Source organism: Peromyscus californicus, unplaced genomic scaffold, assembly GCF_007827085.1.
Source record: "Peromyscus californicus insignis strain IS unplaced genomic scaffold, ASM782708v3 Scaffold_3__1_contigs__length_106647218, whole genome shotgun sequence".
NCBI lineage: Eukaryota > Metazoa > Chordata > Mammalia > Rodentia > Cricetidae > Peromyscus > Peromyscus californicus.
This window is the reverse complement of record NW_026294551.1, coordinates 16,856,234-16,873,839: the sequence shown is the minus strand read 5'-3', so window position 1 is coordinate 16,873,839 and position 17,606 is coordinate 16,856,234. Positions and strand designations below refer to the sequence as shown.

General features: G+C 38.1%; 1 protein-coding gene across 14 annotated transcripts in view; it reads left to right on the top strand.

The window, feature by feature from the left end:
- Tanc2 (tetratricopeptide repeat, ankyrin repeat and coiled-coil containing 2) overlaps positions 1-17,606 on the top strand; it is a 314,497-nt gene that overhangs the window by 218,185 nt on the left and 78,706 nt on the right. For all 14 annotated transcript variants that reach the window (XM_052756540.1, XM_052756535.1, XM_052756531.1 and 11 more), the window contains 3 exons: positions 571-852; positions 6,118-6,251; positions 15,584-15,815. In XM_052756540.1, the coding sequence (XP_052612500.1) occupies positions 571-852; positions 6,118-6,251; positions 15,584-15,815 (648 nt within the window). The remainder of the gene's footprint in view (positions 1-570; positions 853-6,117; positions 6,252-15,583; positions 15,816-17,606) is intronic.

The following is a 17,606-nucleotide window of genomic DNA, read 5'->3' as shown; positions in this document are numbered from 1 at the left end:
TTTTAAGGACTAAGCAAGCTTATTTACTTTGCACTGCTTTTCTATAGGACTGATTTTCAAATAGTATACTGGATTTTCAAACCACATATTGGTTACTAAATATTGAAATACATACTTAGTGGTTCGGAAAGAGCTATCAGGTTGCCCAGGTCTCTCCTGAGGAGCTCCACATCTGCCTTTTCTCACATCCAACACTTAAAGATTGTCTCCCCAAGTCCAGACGCACTCCTTAGGATCCTTTCGCTGCTCTTGCATCCCTGCTGATTGCTGGTGTGGGGGCCTTACTATTGCTTAACAATTTTTTTAAGATTGCTCTGATTTTCTTACTGTTACGAATGAGTCATTTGTGTTTTACCATTTTTTTTTAGTTCTGCCCTCTGGAGTATCTAATGGCTCTAGCATATCTTCATTGTTTATTTGTGGAACCAACTTTCAGAGTTTTGTTATTTCCTGAAAAGCCCTAATACCATTGTACTGTAACTCTAGTAGTCTTAAACTATTTCCCCACCTCTATTTCTCTCAATGATAAAGTTTAAACTAAATTCTGTTGTCTCTTATTGTTCCTTCCAGTTCGCTTTGCACCTTACAGACCTCCAGATATCTCCCTGAAGCCCCTACTCTTTGAAGTGCCCAGCATCACCACAGAGTCAGTGTTTGTTGGCAGAGATTGGGTATTCCATGAAATCGATGTTCAGCTTCAGAGTTCAAATGCCAACGTGAACCAAGGAGTAGTGATTGTGGGAAATATTGGGTTTGGCAAAACTGCCATCATCTCCAGACTTGTGGCCCTCAGCTGCCATGGTACACGGATGAGACAGATCGCCTCTGATAGCCCACATGCCTCCCCCAAACGTAAGTATTCCTTCCTTAAAAAGAAAAGAAAAAAAATTCTCCCTTCTTTGTGTCCCTAAAATATTTTCTGACATTTTTGTATTAGACCACATATCCTTTTATTCCTAATCTGTGAAACCTGAACTGTATGAAGATCATTAATTCAAAGTTCAGAGAAAGAGCATAATACTCTGTGTATATCTAGCCCACACATGGAATAGTCACCAAAGTGTAGCAGGAAAAACCTTTTTGTGGAATAAATGCATGATGCTTACCTGTTGGTTAATCTTTTGGATAATGACTCCAGCAATTTCCTGTAGAGTCATTTGTATCTGTCACTGTCAGAGGTTGCTCAACCTGTGCCCACTTCTTGTTAAGTGACAACACAATCTGTTTGTAGCCTTCATTTCTTTGCAACTGATGTCAGTGCCACACTGTTTGAACTTGAGCTCTTCTGTGTCCTTGAAGGGTTTTTCCTTCTTCCTTGTGGAAGGTTGCAAAGTTCTCATGTGTAGTCAGGTTCCTTTCATTACAAGCTTAATGGTCACCACTGGGATCTTGATTACTTGTTTGTAAAACACTCACATAGCTATGTACCACATAATCTTCAAGTGTTTACAAATTTTAATTCATTGAATCATTTATCAACTCAGTTAGATAGTTCCTGTTGTCTTCATTTCACAGATAAGTGATCTGAGACTCCAGGTTTTTACAGCCATTATATAGGGAAGCAAAGAAGCCTGGTTTCAGAAGCCATTCTCTCCCCCTTTCCTCAGCTGCCTTTTCTTATGGTAAAACTCATTTGGGGAAAGAAAGAAAATGGATGTGTGTAATAGTTCTTCCTGTATAAACCAATCTGCCTCTCCTTGATTGTTTTAGAACAGAAAAGGAAGGACTTGCTCTACTGATCCAAATTAATCATACAGTCCACCACACACTTCATATAACAAACACTGGAAATGGTTTGTGTGAAACTGTAGTAGTCACAGGGTCTAGAAATCTAACAGGAACTCACTGAATATCTTCCAAATCTTTTAACTTTTGAAATTGCTTAGCAGGCTCTATATCAAAGAGATGATTGTCTCTGGTACACTTAAGAATACCTAACATGTAAAAAGACCTGGTATCTAAACAGAAAGCTTGCTGAGTAAGATTATATGGTGAACTCTTATCTTAAGAGGAATACCTTGCTCATGTTCCTAAATGAATTGTTTCTAAGGTAGACTGACATCATATTGTGAGAGTCAAGAACTTGGGATTGTGCCACAGCATTCAAATTGCTTATAATAAAGTACTTTGTCTCTTTAAATTTGCATTAATTCTTTGGATCTCAGTTTTATCATTTGCAACTGAAGAAGTATGACTAGCTAATTGAGAACTGCTTTAAGGATAACGATGTAGCTCAGTGACAGCGTACTTGCTTAGCATGCCTGAAATGGAGTTCAGTCCTTTATACAGCAAATAATAATGATAATGAAGAAGAGGAGTTTTAAAAATAGCTTCTATGCTGAAATGTAGAGTCAAAGAACATGTTTTCATGGTTGGAAGTGAATTTCCACACCTATTCCAGGATTTCCTTCGAGTGCTTAAATATCTATCACACCATACTACTGCTTATCTGAGTAGGCCAGGAGTTAAGCTATTTGAGTGTACCAGAAAGAAAACTGGATGGCTAACACTTTCTCTGACTCCTCAGTATATCAGTGTGGCAGATAGCAGTGATGGGATCATTCCCAACAAAAGATAAATTCCCAAAGCCAAGGATAACTGCTTTGCCTAAAAGCAGAGTATCTGGGGTCCACACATAAACCTGGCTGAACAAGAGAAAATAGAAACCAGTCTGTACACTCTCCAAAGCAGATTTTCCAAAGGTAGTTTATTGTTATTCTCTAATAACTGTTGCCTGTTATCTCTTGGGAATCTCCAAAAACAATGAAATACTCTTTATTTATAAGATCATCTCCACTGTTGGTGCTGTAGATCTGACCCTTTAGTTAACTTTCAAAACTTGAAAAGGGAGTAGGAGAATATAGAGTAGATGTCGCTATCTCTGTCAGAGCTACACAGAGCCCACATTGCTTTATGAAAAATATTTGTTCTCATAATCTGTTGGTGATCAAACTACCTTCTGCCTCTACCATCCTCAAAGAACTTGTGTTTGTTTAAAAAAGAGTCAAGGATACTGGACTGATAGGATGCAAGCTATTTTTATTTTATTTTATTTTGTAACTTAAAAATTAAGATTTATATATTTTAATGTGTGTTTAATGTTTAATGTGTATGTGCATCACGTGTGCTTCATACCTACAAAGGTCAGACGAGGGCATCATATCCTCTGGAACTGGAGTTACAGATGGTTGTGAACTGTCATGTGGGTGCTAGATTGATCCTGGGTCCTGTCCTGCTTTTGCAAGAGCAGGAAGAGCTCTTAACCACCTACCCATCTCTCCAGCCTGCAAACGATTCTTCAACTTAAATCTGTTACTATATGAGCTGAAATATAAAATATTACCCAAATCAGCAGAAGTTCTTTGGTTAAGGAAAAAGAATAATATCAGAGGCTTGGCCTAATTTTCTACAGTTTAACATACATTAAACTTGTGTAGGCTTATGTGGAATCCCACTGGCTTTCTGAACCCTCGGGCAGTGATGCCACGATACAGTTGTAGTAATAATGAAAAACTGGAAAGTGACAGAGCTTTTGACTTATCTCTGTGTGTCATCTGTTGTTCTTTCTTCTGCCTCCTCCACACTGAGCAGTACTGCTGCAAAAGATGTGAGCAGTGTAGCCTGCAGTACTTTACTGCATAGCTCTCCTTCCCCCACACTCAGCTCCACAGCCCACCCCCTCCTTGTCATTTCCCTTAGAAGGTAGAGAAAAACTGTCAAGGCAGACACTAGCCTGTCATCCTGCTTTCCGCCTACTTTCACAGGTATGACTCCCCCACCATTCTCTGCCTTTATCACCCCCCCTCACACACAGAGAACAAAAACATTTTGTGAAAATAGACTGTTGTATAATTCAGACATTATTGCGTCCACTACAGACTTACTCAATATGGTAGATAGGGAAGTTCTGCCTGATACATGACTATTTTCCTATCATTGGAGGTCCCAGTGTAGTTACCTGGATTTGACATTTGTCAGCAACTGCCAAACCTCCAAACAGCTACTCAGTTAAGTAATTTCTACTCTGCTCATTTCAGGAATCTATTTTGCTAGTTTGCTGAGTACACTGACTTGTGCTTATCTGTTAACTTCTATTTCTACTGTTTTCTGTGTGCCAAACAGAAAGTAAGCCACTCAGACAAAAAAAGAATAGCCAGAGGACAGAGTATTTAGACAGTAATTACTCAAAAATCAAATTCCAAACAAGGGAGCATAGAGCCATGGGCAGCATTAGAATCAGCAAGTGTAATACAGTCACTGAACTTTAACTCAAAGTGTCACACGTTCTTCAGACCTGCCTCACTGCCATTTTTTTGTACCCTCACCCCTGCAGGTATTGCAGGGTGACCAAGAGGTCTATTTCCCCACAATAGAGTGGAAGAAATATAAATTCACTTTTACTGGTGCAAAGTTAAATGATAATATTTTCTTCTATTCCTTCTTACAGCTTTTGGCCATCCCATAACTGCAAATAGTTTATTTTTGTTCCTGTTTTTAAAATATTTTCTTATCTATTTGGTCCTGTCATTTCTAATAGATAGTGCATTTTCCTTTTTTCATTTTCTAATACTTTATTACTTGCACCACTTGAAGCTTGGTTTCCATGTAGTTTTCAGTGGCAGCATAACATTACCATGGTTTTTTGTTTGTTTGTTTTTTTGTTTTTGGTTTTTCGAGACAGGGTTTCTCTGTGTAGCTTTGTGCCTTTCCTGGAACTCACTTGGTAGCCCAGGCAGACCTCGAACTCACAGAGATTTGTCTGGCTCTGCCTCCCAAGTGCTGGCATTAAAGGCGTGCACCACCACCACCCGGCCATTACCATGTTTTAAACAGCCTTTGTATGTTATATTCCAGTTCTGTGATTTAGAAGTCTAGTTTCTTTGTTTAATCCAAAGATATGTCTTACCACTAGCAAGAACCAGTGAAAAGTCTTAAAGTTTCTTCTCTTTTTTAAATCTTATTTTACCCACTTAAAATGCTCAATTCCCAGCTGGGCATAGTGTACACTTGTAATCCCAGCACTCAGGAGGCAGAGCAGGAAGATCAAGGAAGAGTTTGAGGCCAGTCCTAGTAGCAAAGTGAGGATCAGCCATAGATAGATAGATGGATGGATGATAGATGGTAGGTAGGTAGGTAGGTAGGTAGGTAGGTAGGTAGGTAGGTAGGTAGGTAGATAGATAGATAGATAGATAGATAGATAGATAGATAGATAGATAGATAAAATGAGCATGGTGTATCGTAGCTGTAATCCCAGGACACACGGAACTAAAGCAGGACGATTGATGTTAAGTTCTGTGTGAGCCTATACTGTATACATAATGAAATCTGCCTACATAGTAATGTTCTATCTCAAAATAAAATGAAATGCTCAGTTCTGAATTTTTAATATATCCAAAGGTTGTATTACAGTCACCACAGCCTAATTTTAGAACATTTGATCCCACTAAAAGAAAGTTGTATCTTTCAGCAATAAATCCCTACTTTCCTTCAGACTCCCTATCTCCTACCCCAGAAAACCCCTACTTTACCTATCGGTACAGATTTCCCCATCTGAATGAACATTTTATATAAATAGAAGCACATACTTGAGATTTGGGGGGCTGATAAGGTGTCATCTCTATTGTAGCATGTGTGTGTAACTCTTTCATCATCAAGTAGTAGTCCATTGTATGGAGGTAACATATTTATCCATTCATTAATTGATGGACATCTGACTTGTTTTTACTTTCTGTCTATTATAAATTATGCTTCTCTGGACGTTGATGTGCAAGTTTCTATTTAGACATGTGTTTTGAACTTCACTTGGGTATATAGTTAGGAATGGAATTGCTGGGTCATAGAACAATATGGAATTCAATATGCCTTTAGTCTAGAGCAGTGGTTCTCAACCTGTGGGTCACGACCCATATAACAGATATCCTATGTATCAGATATTTATATTATGATTCATAACAGTAGCAAAATTATAGTTATGAAGTAGCAACAAAATAATTTTATGGTTGGAGGTCACCAGAACATGAGGAACTGTATTAAAGAGTCACAGCATTAGGAAGGTTGAGAACCACCAATGTAGAGTTTTATGATTCTCTGATTAAACATCTCTTCTTTTTAATTCAGATGTAGACGCCAACAGAGAGCTACCACTCACCCAGCCGCCTTCAGCCCATTCCTCTATTACCAGTGGAAGCTGCCCAGGAACTCCAGAAATGCGCAGACGGCAGGAGGAGGCCATGCGAAGACTTGCCTCACAGGTACAATAGGATTCCCAAGTTGGGGACCTTCTAGTTCCGTTTTAGCACTAAAGCAAAGATAGGGAACTCTTGGCAGAAATAAACAAAAATATGTAAAATATTCATGAGAATATGAAGAAAAGCTTCTCTTTGTACTTTTGTTTGTTTTTGGTTTTCTGTTCAAAAAACAAAAATACTATGATGGGATGAGAACCTTCAAGACATAGAAGCAAAGTCTTCTAATGAGTTAGGTAAGAGTGTTAGATGGTTTAGCCAAAGTCACCATATAAGTAAACAATAGTTTTCATTTTTATTACTGGCTCACAAATCCTCTTACTATACCATCTAGTCCATAATATTTTTAATTTAAATTTCCTATCTTTCTCAAAATAACATATGTACATAGAAAAGCAAATAATGCTCAAAACTCAGTTGACTTCTTTACCCAACCCATCAACCCTCAGAAACTATACATCCCCAGTCCCTTTTGATAGAGTTCTTCAACATTATCTTCCAACCCTTTCATTTAAAAAAAAAAAAAAACACATTTTTGGCTATCATAATTTTAATATCAAATAGTTTTTTTCTTTTTCTGCATTTCCATTGTTTATAAAGCATTTTTAAATTTTATTCCTCTAGTGTTCTCTCTCTCTCTCTTTCTCCCCTCTCCCTCTCTCCTTCCCTCTCCCTCCTTCCTTCCCTCTCCCTCCACCACCCGGGGGTGGGGGGTGGGGGGGAAGGTGTTGGGAAGGAAAGGAAGAGGGAGAGAGATCTCATGTGTCCAAGTTTGCTTGGGTATACAAAGGGCATTTAGAGGATTCATTCTTTATTGGAAGTACCCAGAAATCGGTGTCCATACGTTTTAGGGAATTTCTTTCTTAAATTTTTCACATCCTTTCACAAAGAATTCTCTTGCCTTTTACCTGGAAAATATGTATACTGAATACCCACATTCCAGAGCTGGTCAGAATAAGGCTGGCATTCCAATAGTCACTGTGCAAATTTTACTGAAGGCCCTTGTTTTCAACTCTGCACCAGCCTCTCTACTTTGCCCTGTTTTGGATATCCCTAAGTTTAGATTCTCCCAGTGTCTCTAGTCAATAAACATCTCTTCTCTAGATGCTGGGAAGAAATTTCTGGTCTGGGTTCTCTTCCTCACCTTCATCCTCCAGAGTACCTGGTACTTTTAATTCTTATGCTTTTCTGAAGTTTTACAGATGGTCTATAATATTGCCAGTTTCAGATTTCCTCATAGAAATCCATTCTAAGTGAGGTGTGGTGACTCAATCTCAGTACTTAGGAGACTGAGGTAGCAGGGCCTCTAGGAATTTTAGGAAAGACTGAATGACAGTGGGTTCCAGCCTACGCTACAGAGTGAAACTCCATGGGGTGGGTAGGGTGTAATCATTCCCATTAGTAAGTACACATTTAGACAGACTTCCAGAAAAGCCCCAGGTTTGCCTCATATTCATTGTCAGCTCGGTGTAACAGTAGGAAACATCTCTGCTTATAAATATGGGTCCTAGCCGGGCGGTGGTGGCGCACGCCTTTAATTCCAGCACTCGGGAGGCAGAGCCAGGCGGATCTCTGTGAGTTCAAGGCCAGCCTGGGCTACCAAGTGAGTTCCAGGAAAGGCGCAAAGCTACACAGAGAAACCCTGTCTCGAAAAAAAAAAAAAAACCAAAAAAAAAAAAAAATAAATATGGGTCCAGCTTCTTCTTTAGAGTAATTTAAATAAATACAGAAATAGATAAATATTGAAGAGGTCCCAGAATAGCATCCAGTTATTCACTTAGAATGTGTGCTTGGAACCCATATTCAGTAATCCAGAACTGAGTCACACAACACAAATGGTCTCTGCCTTGTATAGCCTACATTCTATGATAAGAGAAAGACAATACTCAAGTAAATACATAAGACATCAGGTGGTGGTGGGTGCTAAGAAAATAAAAGATATTCTATCTCTCCTCTTTGTTACGGCTTACTCCCTCTTTCACCAAGGAAAGAAATCCCAAGATACTTATTTTCCATATTTGAAAAGTTTTAAGTATAGTAAGTAGGATATTTGTGACTGTTTATCCTTTCTGAAGAAGTGATCACATTCTAAATTTCATGATTGTGTCACCTTTAAACAAAATGTAAATGAGTCTGTTTATACCTTGAAATAGGATGTTTTTAATTTTTTATTAAACATTATACAATAAGTTTCTCCTTAGACTTGATGTTTATCTTTAATACTGAAAAAAATGCTAAATATTGTTTAAGTTGGAAATCGATGACTATTTACATTTAGTTCAAAAATAAATTTTAGAATTCTAAGAGCAACATACAAATAAATTTTGCATGTGAGGCTTCAGCATGTTTAAGTTTATGCTAAACATTGTATAAGAAATGGCTCCTAGTTGAAAAATGAGTATTATCCTAGTAATTGTGCCACATTACAGTTCGGCTATAGAAACTTGTGCTGTGGGAGCACAGAGCAGAAGCCAGCAGCCTTGCTTCTCACCCTAACAAACCAGTAAGTGGACATCTGACTTTTAAATGAGATTCTCAAGTCAATATTTCAAAAAATATATATCAAAAGCCTCTTGATTTGAGAGTCCTTGATGTCAATTCCTCAATATCAGTAATTACCACTGGCAGTTCATAGTGCTCTTGCTGCTTCTTGTGCTAATTAGTGGGAGCCACTAAAGAGTTGGTCAGAACTTTAAAACAGTCTTGTACACTGAAGAAACACTACACTTGGATTGTAGCTGCTTTTGCTAGATCAGCACCTATTGGTTGTGTCTTCAGTTAAGCATTGCTGTGTTCTGAGCATAGTCAGTGGGGAGGCACCACGAGTCATTCAGGGTCTTTCTTGTGTATATAAATTTGCCTATGGGATGGGTTAATAGCAACATTGGCTCCTGTTTAGTGAAGTTGTAATAAGTGTGGAGACTCTAAACTATTTGGAATGTGTTTGCTTTTTTTTTAACCCCATGTATCTTAACCCTATATGGTAGTCATTATTATCTCTATGTTATATGGAGAAAACGCTGGCTCCAGTGATTATTTTTCCAAAGCTATGCTGTTAATCGATAACAGAGCTAGGATTCAGAGCCTGTGTGTACCTCTTTAAGAATATTATCATTGCCGGGCGGTGGTGGCGCACGCCTTTAATCCCAGCGCTCGGGAGGCAGAGCCAGGCGGATCTCTGTGAGTTCGAGGCCAGCCTGGACTACCAAGTGAGTTCCAGGAAAGGCGCAAAGCTACACAGAGAAACCCTGTCTCGAAAAACCAAAAAAAAAAAAAAAAGAATATTATCATTGTCTTCATTCTGTAAAAGATAGGACAGGTGCTCAAGAACCTGTGCCTGTAACCACTGCTATTTTTCTAGTGACAAGAAGGATCTTTGCTGAGTATTCTTTTGGAAAAATCTATCAGTCATTGAATGTGCCTTCAAAGTAAAAAAAAATTATGATGAAGTCCCACCTTTCAATGATTTTGCTGAGTTATACTTTTAAAAAAAAAAAAGGGTTTCTATATGACTAGCAGCTCTTACCATGACAATGTTTAATCTTTAAGAAGATAATGCATATGAAATCAGCTAATTAAAGAAACCAACTACTTTTAAGATGTGTCATAAAGAAACAAAAGCTGAGTTTTTTCCCAAAAAAGAATTTTTATGTAAGAAAGAACTCAGTGTTGCTTGCCGTTCCTGTACTACATAAGAAAAATGTCAAATGATCTTGGTTCTTGGAAGTGGTGTTGCTACTGTTAAAGTTGAAAGCAAAAGCAGCCATTATTTTGGCAGTCTGGTAACATTAAGCAAGTTGAACGTAATATGGACATGTTAAACAACACATAGGGAAGGGTAAAGGGAGGGAGGGAATATATATATACAAAACAGTGGTGTGAAGTTTGATTAGTATTGGTGTACGTGTTCTTAAAGAGAACACTGAGGACAATGAGACCCAAGTCAAGCAGCAAGTAACCTATAAATAATGTTTTCATGTGTCTAGGGACTTTATCTTCTCAAATTAATACTGACCTAGATTTCTTCTACATTCCTGATACAAATACGGGGAAAACAACCTAAATATATATTTGTCAGCTTCAGTGTTTGTTGTTTGTTTTTTTTTAAGATTTATTTATTTATTATGTATACAGAAGAGGGTGCCATCTCATTACAGATGGTTGTGAGCCACCATATGGGTGCTGGGAATTGAACTCAGGACCTCTGGAAGAGCAGTCAGTGCTCTTAACCTCTGAGCCATCTCTCCAGCCCTGTTTGTTTGTTTTTAATCTGCCTCTTACACTAGAATAAGTCAGTGCTTAGATGTTATCCACTGTATCCCCAGTTCATATAAATCCAGTGGGATTCCAAATAACAAATATAGAAAAAGGGAAATTGAAAATCATCAAGCATCATGATAATCATTGCTGCAGAAGAGATCCACTGGTAGAGAGCAAAGTTAATGGGCAAGTATGTAGAGAGAAATATGACTTACATAATTCTCTCTTCTAAGGTATCTTTAACCACAAAAAGAAAGATAGCAAATTAACAGTTGCAGAATCTTAACTTCAACCAAGCAAAGCAGATCAGTCTCACCAATAACAAGACATACAAACATTGACTCATCAAGGACACAACACTGCTTTTGTGGTGTTCTTCCAAGAAAAGGTCTCAGATCATCAGACAACCCCAAACTGAGAGACATTGAACAAAATAACTAGTCAATATTTGAAAACATCAAAGTTGTGAAAAATGACTAAAGATCTCTTACAGATAAAAGGAGACTAAAGAGAAATATGCTATGTGGAGTCCCTGATGAGTTTTGAATAGGAAAGGATCTTAAATTTGAGTGATGTCTTTAGGTAAGATTACTAAGTGTTATTTAGATTGCTATGTGGAGTCCCTGATGAGTTTTGAATAGGAAAGGATCTTAAATTTGAGTGATGTCTTTAGGTAAGATTACTAAGTGTTATTTAGATTTTAAGGTAAAATTATTATATGTTAATTTGCTGGCTTTTAAAATTATGATTATATAAAATATTATAAGGAATAAATGGAAGCTCTGTGTACTACTTTTACAATATTTCTGTAAGTCTGAAATGAGTTCAAGTTAAAAAATAAAAGTCTCATTTCTTAAAAAAAAAAAAAGAGGAGGAGGCAGAGAAGGTAGGGCTCTAAACTGGAAAATTACTGAAACAGAACCCAAGCCTGGGAACTATTTTTAGCCTCTAGTCCCAGGGTGAAGATTAGAATCAGAGTTAAGAGACAAGACTAAAGGAAGATAAAGTAGTTATTTACAGTGAGTCTTCAGATCCCTAAAAATACTAAAGTAGCTGGTGTGGAGGTAGCTCACACATTTTATCTTATGTGATAGGTGTTTTGCCTGCATGTTTTTCTGTGCAACACATGGTGTGCTGTTCCCAATGAGGCCAGAAGAGGGCATCACAGGCAGCTGTGAGTAGCTATATACATGCTGGGAATTGAACTCAGGTTGTTGGGAAGAACAGCCAATGTTCTTAACCACTGTGCCATCTTTAGCCTCAGTGACTCGGACTTTAATCTCAGCTCTTAGGAAGCTGATGGAGGATCACTGTAAGGCCAGCCCCATCTACATAGTGAGTTCCAGGTTGGTTTGTTTGTTTAAACTGACTTAAGAGTTGAAGGATAGCACTAATAAATAAATCAGGAGTATTGAGTAGTGGATGGCCTTATAAATGTTAGAACTGACCTAAAGGCAGAGCAATTATAACTCTAGAATTTAAAAGACACAAATGCCACTTGTTGTGTAGGCTAGATTTTTCTATCCAAATGGGTTCCATATATTCAAAACTGTTCTTCCTTAATACGCAGTTACCTTAATTCCTCCATAGGTATTCATTTGAAGTACAAAATGCTCTATGGTGTGTGAAAGCCCGAGACTTTTAACATAAGCCTGGAAGGTGTGCTGCCACTCAGTTCTTTGATAAGGTTTATGATATGTTTTATCATTTACTAGGTATAGCATTAAATCAAAAGTTGTCTCCCTCCACCTTTGGCAGTACTAGAGATGAAAACCAGGGTATCATGAATGCTAAGCAAGCATTCTGCCACTGTGCTATATTTCTAAGCCAATAAAAATATTTTAATACTGTATTACATTTATTTATTATGTGTGTACTCAAGTGTCTAGGTCAGAAGATAATATATGAGAGTTGCGAATTCCAGGCATTGAGCTCAGGTCCTCAGGCTTGGCAGCAGTCACCCTTACTACTAAAGATTTTGCCAGCCTCCAAGCAAAATACTGTATTGACCTCCATCCTTTAGTATATGTCACCTACCCCTTTTGTTCTTCCCTTGAAGGAAGAGCATATTTACTTACTATTTTTCTTCAAAGATTGTTAACATACATACATCTTGGGATGGAAAAATTAATTATATAAGAAAGACATAGCTATAAATGAGAATAAGACAATTATTTGAGAAATAAGAATCCAACCAGGGAAAAGGTTGTGTCTGTTGGTTTATTAAGGCAGATTGATTCTGAGTTATTTCCAAGAAGCTGTAACTAAATCGAGTATAATAACTTCCTCAGCACTGTAGAGTGCTGTGTAAATGTGCTTTTATCACTGGTACAATGCAAGACTGGGAAAAATACATAGTCTAGGCTTGCTTCTTGCTTTTATATATAGGAAAAGTTTTAGATAATATCAAAAGATAATTTGAAAGGCTACAGAAATGATTCAGTTCTTAAGAGCACTTGCTGTTTTTCTAAAGGACTTAGGTCCAATTCCCATCACCCACATGGCAGCTAACAATTGTCTGTAACTCCAGTTCCAGGTTATCTGATGCCGTCTTCTGGCCTCCACAAGCATCAGACACACACATCTTCCTTAGTTGCCTTTCATCTTATTTTCAATCAGGGTTTCTCACTGAAACTGTAGCACACTGATAAGCTATGCTTACTGGCCAGAGATCTACCTATCTGTGCCTCCCCAGCACTGAGATTACTGACACAGAGCTGTTTTTACATGAGTGTTGGCACTTTATCTGACTAAGACATCTCAGTGCCTATCAGATAGTTTTGACAGAATTTATATGCTTATACATACTACATAACTACTTTGAAATGTGTAGTTAGTAACCTATTTTTTAACGCCTTGCAAATCTGAATGGATTTTCTACCTGAATTCTCCAAAGAACTCAAGACTTTATATTTTAATGCCAAATACTAAAATTAAAAAGAGAAGCAGCTTTAGAAAATACAACTTTTGCCGGGCGGTGGTGGCGCATGCCTTTAATCCCAGCACTGGGGAGACAGAGGCAGGCAGATGTCTGTGAGTTCGAGGCCAGCCTGGTCTATAGAGTGAGTTCCAGGAAAAGTTCCAAAGCTACACAGAGAAACCCTGTCTCAAAAAAAACCAAAAGAAAATATAACTTTTAACACTGACCTTTGTTAAATGAAGCCCCATTTATACAAGTACACACATAATTTTTAACAAAATCAGAAAAAAAAAATCTCTAAATGTTATATCTTTATCTGTAAAATGATACCCCATTGCATTGGGTAAAAAGCAATTAAATTATACAAAGCTTGCTGAGCTGTACTTTGCCTCTACATCTGGAATCAATTGAAGCAAAATATGGTGTGATTATATATTGATTCAAAGGTTTGCTGTTTTGCTTTTTGACTGAGAGGACAAGGTCTCTTTGGGCTTCTTACACTGTCTTTAAGATAGATAATAAAGCACAGATTAATGTACCTAAAGAGTGGAGCTTTTTTAAATGCAACCTCTGATTTCTAGTCCCTGTATTGAGCTCAGACTTCATTGTTTCACTCACAAGCGACTGTTTAAAAGAGTTGGCATTTCCAGAATGTGTTAAAGAGATGACCACACATAGATTAGGAGTTTTTTCAGACTAGAACTCCTTTATGAGAGGTAACTGAAGAAAGCATTCCCAGTACATCCCTGAGTGCTAGTAGGATGTCAGAGTTACCTGTAGGCACAAAGCTAGTAGCTAAAATGAACATGTAGAATGTTGATGATGGTGATGATGAGTAAGAGGAGTGTAGAAGTGATTATTGTGTTCTGAGCACCGTGTCAGATTCTTTCCATATATCAAGCTGAATCTCTCCTACTGATGCCATGTTTTCGACAGTATCCCATCACTTTTCTGAGGAGTAAGAGCCAGAGGAAGAGTGATGTATATTAAAATCACCCTCTGCGCTAGGCATAATGGTATACTGTGGAGATGGAGACAAAAGGATCAGGAGTTTGGAGCCAACCTTGGTTACATGCAACCCTATCAAAAAAAGGGGGGGCACCCTCTTTTGCACTTTCTCTTGAGGCAACAAGAACAGCCAGAACAGAAGATAGGGAGTAAATTCTGTATAGTTCTGACAAGTAGCTTAAAACAGCCAACCAGAAAGCTCAGAACCTAAATGTTATTAAGACTCATGGCTCATATCACCTCTTTCCTTCCCTTTTATCTAAGTTTGGTACTTTTCTTCTATCTGGATTTTCAGAAAATATTTACTGATAATTTTTAAATCTAAATTACTTTATTTTATAGGTTTGTCTTAAAACACAACTGTAGCTGGGCAGCAGTGTTGCATGCCTTTAATCCCAGCACTAGAGGTTAGAGGCAGAGGCAGGCAGATCTCTGTGAGTTCCAGGGCAGCCTGATCTACAAGTGAGATCCAGGACAGGCACCAAAACTACACAAAGAAATCCTGTCTCCAAAAAACAAAAAACAACAACAAAAAAAAACCACAACTGTAACCAAAAAGTGATATAAGCATGTGTATCTGTTGAGAGTAACATGATTTTCCTCAAATTGTTTTATTTCTAATGCTTTGTTATATAGTAGCCTTTTCTATACTACTGTTTTGAATAAATGCTAGCAATATTAATGAACATCTTCATTCTCAGTCTTGCTTCCTGTTTCTCATAATCCAGAAGGAATATCCTATTTTTATTTATAAATATTAATTTTAGATTGTGATATTATAAGTATATACAATGGAAATATTCTATCTAAATTTGGACTATGCATAAATTATACAGTTGAGTTAGTAGCTTTTATTTTTATTTGAAAAAAAATGAGGAGCCGGGCGGTGGTGGCGCACGCCTTTAATCCCAGCACTCGGGAGGCAGAGCCAAGTGGATCTCTGTGAGTTCGAGGCCAGCCTCGACTACCAAGTGAGTTCCAGGAAAGGCGCAAAGCTACACAGAGAAACCCTGTCTCGAAAAACCAAAAAGAAAAAAAAGAAAAAAGAAAAAAAATGAGGAAATGGAGAAACCAAAGACAGTGTTGGGGGAATGGTCATATGGTAACCATAGTTGCTGATAAGCTTGTTTGCAATCTCGTCTTTATGTAGGTGGTTGCCTATCACTATTGCCAAGCAGATAATGCCTACACCTGCCTGGTACCAGAATTTGTCCACAATGTTGCTGCCCTGCTCTGCCGCTCACCTCAGCTGACAGCTTACCGGGAACAGCTTCTTCGAGAACCTCACTTGCAAAGCATGCTAAGCCTCCGGTCCTGTGTTCAAGACCCCATGGCCTCCTTCCGGAGGGGAGTCCTAGAGCCTCTGGAGAACCTCCACAAAGGTATAGATGAGGTCTTAAGGAGCCCTGGTCACTTGGGTCATGATATAGAAATAATTATGTTTATTACATTGCCAAAACTAAATGTCCCATAACTGATGTCTACAGAATATAGTTTACAAAAGACTGCTTGTGTGGAGTGTGATGGTAAACACATGTCCCAACACTTGGAAGAGGCTGGGGTAAGTGGACTGCTTGAGTCCAGGAAGTCAAGCCCAACCTAGGCAATATAATAAGACCCTATTTCGAAAGAACAAGTTCCTGTAGAAACTGATACTTCTTTGTTCCTTTGTAAAAGTTCTCATTTTGATTTCTAAATTTCAGTTTTCTTATAATAAACGTAATAGAGCTTCTAATCCTTTCTGTGGAATTAGAATAAATCAGTAAAATTGTAGCTCCAGCTCACTGTTACAGGATTTCTGTGCTTAGAAACTCTATACTATAGAACATTGTATAGTTGGAAAATATCTACAGTATATTTATTGCCCTGTCCATACAAATAAAGCATCCTGTGGTTGTACACTTGAGTATTTATACTAGAAATCACTTAACTATTCACTTTGAAAGGTACTTAAAAGGGTGTATAGACATTTTGTGGTACATAAATTGTATCAGAAAAGCTAATTTTTTTAAATGAAAATGTAATTAATGGGCTCTATCTTCCTCTCATACTCATGCCTTTCCTCCCATTTCCTCCACAGCCCTGGTCTCCATTAAAGCCTAAGTACGGTCTCCTCCTTAAGCCAGCGCATACTTCCTAAACCTCTCTCCGCTGCACACTTTTTTACCTTTTTTAATTTTGGTTTTGTTTTTTTTTTTGGTGTGGGGAAGTGGGTTGGTGTGTGGGGAGGGTTGCATATATAGTACCTGCACATGAATATACACATCCACATGTACAGAGGCCAGAGGATGAGGGTGGGTCTCTTCCTCTATAGCTTTCTATGAGAGGCCAGCTCCCACCTTTCTCAGGGTTCATATGAGGAGAAGAGAGGAAGCCTCTGTGGGTCTCTACAGCTCCCCCTTCTTAATATTTTAAAGGGCCCCTCAAACCCCTCAGATAGACTGTACCTGCCTTCGGTGGTCTTCTTCACTAATCAGCCTTACCCATCACGGACATACGCTTTCTGTCAAGTGTACTCTATCTTAGGTTGGCAGCTAGCAAAAAGGACTTACCCATTTCTGACTACCAGCCTCTGGCAGGGAAAAGTACAGAGCTTAACTCAGCTCTGACTCAGATCCCTACTAAGAGCTTGCAGCTAGCTGTAACAACCATAGCAATCCCTATGGCTGCCACATACCCCCAGTAAAGGAGTAGAGGATGACCAAGATGGAATGTCCTTTTGGAATGGATCTAAGATGTCTATAACAGCCTTAGCTGCACCAAGACCTTTTTTAAATCAATAAACTCTTGATGCCAATGCATCAAATAAATCAATAAACTTCTGATGCAGCTACATCAAACCTAAAGACGTCCTTAACTTCACCAAACATGGTTCATTAAAATCAACAGGTTAACATAATTCTAGCATGAATATTACTATCCATATTTACAGTGCTTACAAACTTACATCCAAAAGCAAACTCTCTATAGGACTATTTATACTTTACAAACTTTAGCAAACATCTAAAAGAGACCTCTTAACAGAATTATTTACATTTACTTACAACAAGACAGAGGGTACATGAATCATGAGTCACCACAGTTAAAATTGTAGGTGAACTCAAAACTGTTACATTTCTGAGGTTTGCAAAAACTCAAAAAAGTCAGTTCTAGTAACAATCTTAAAGTTCCAC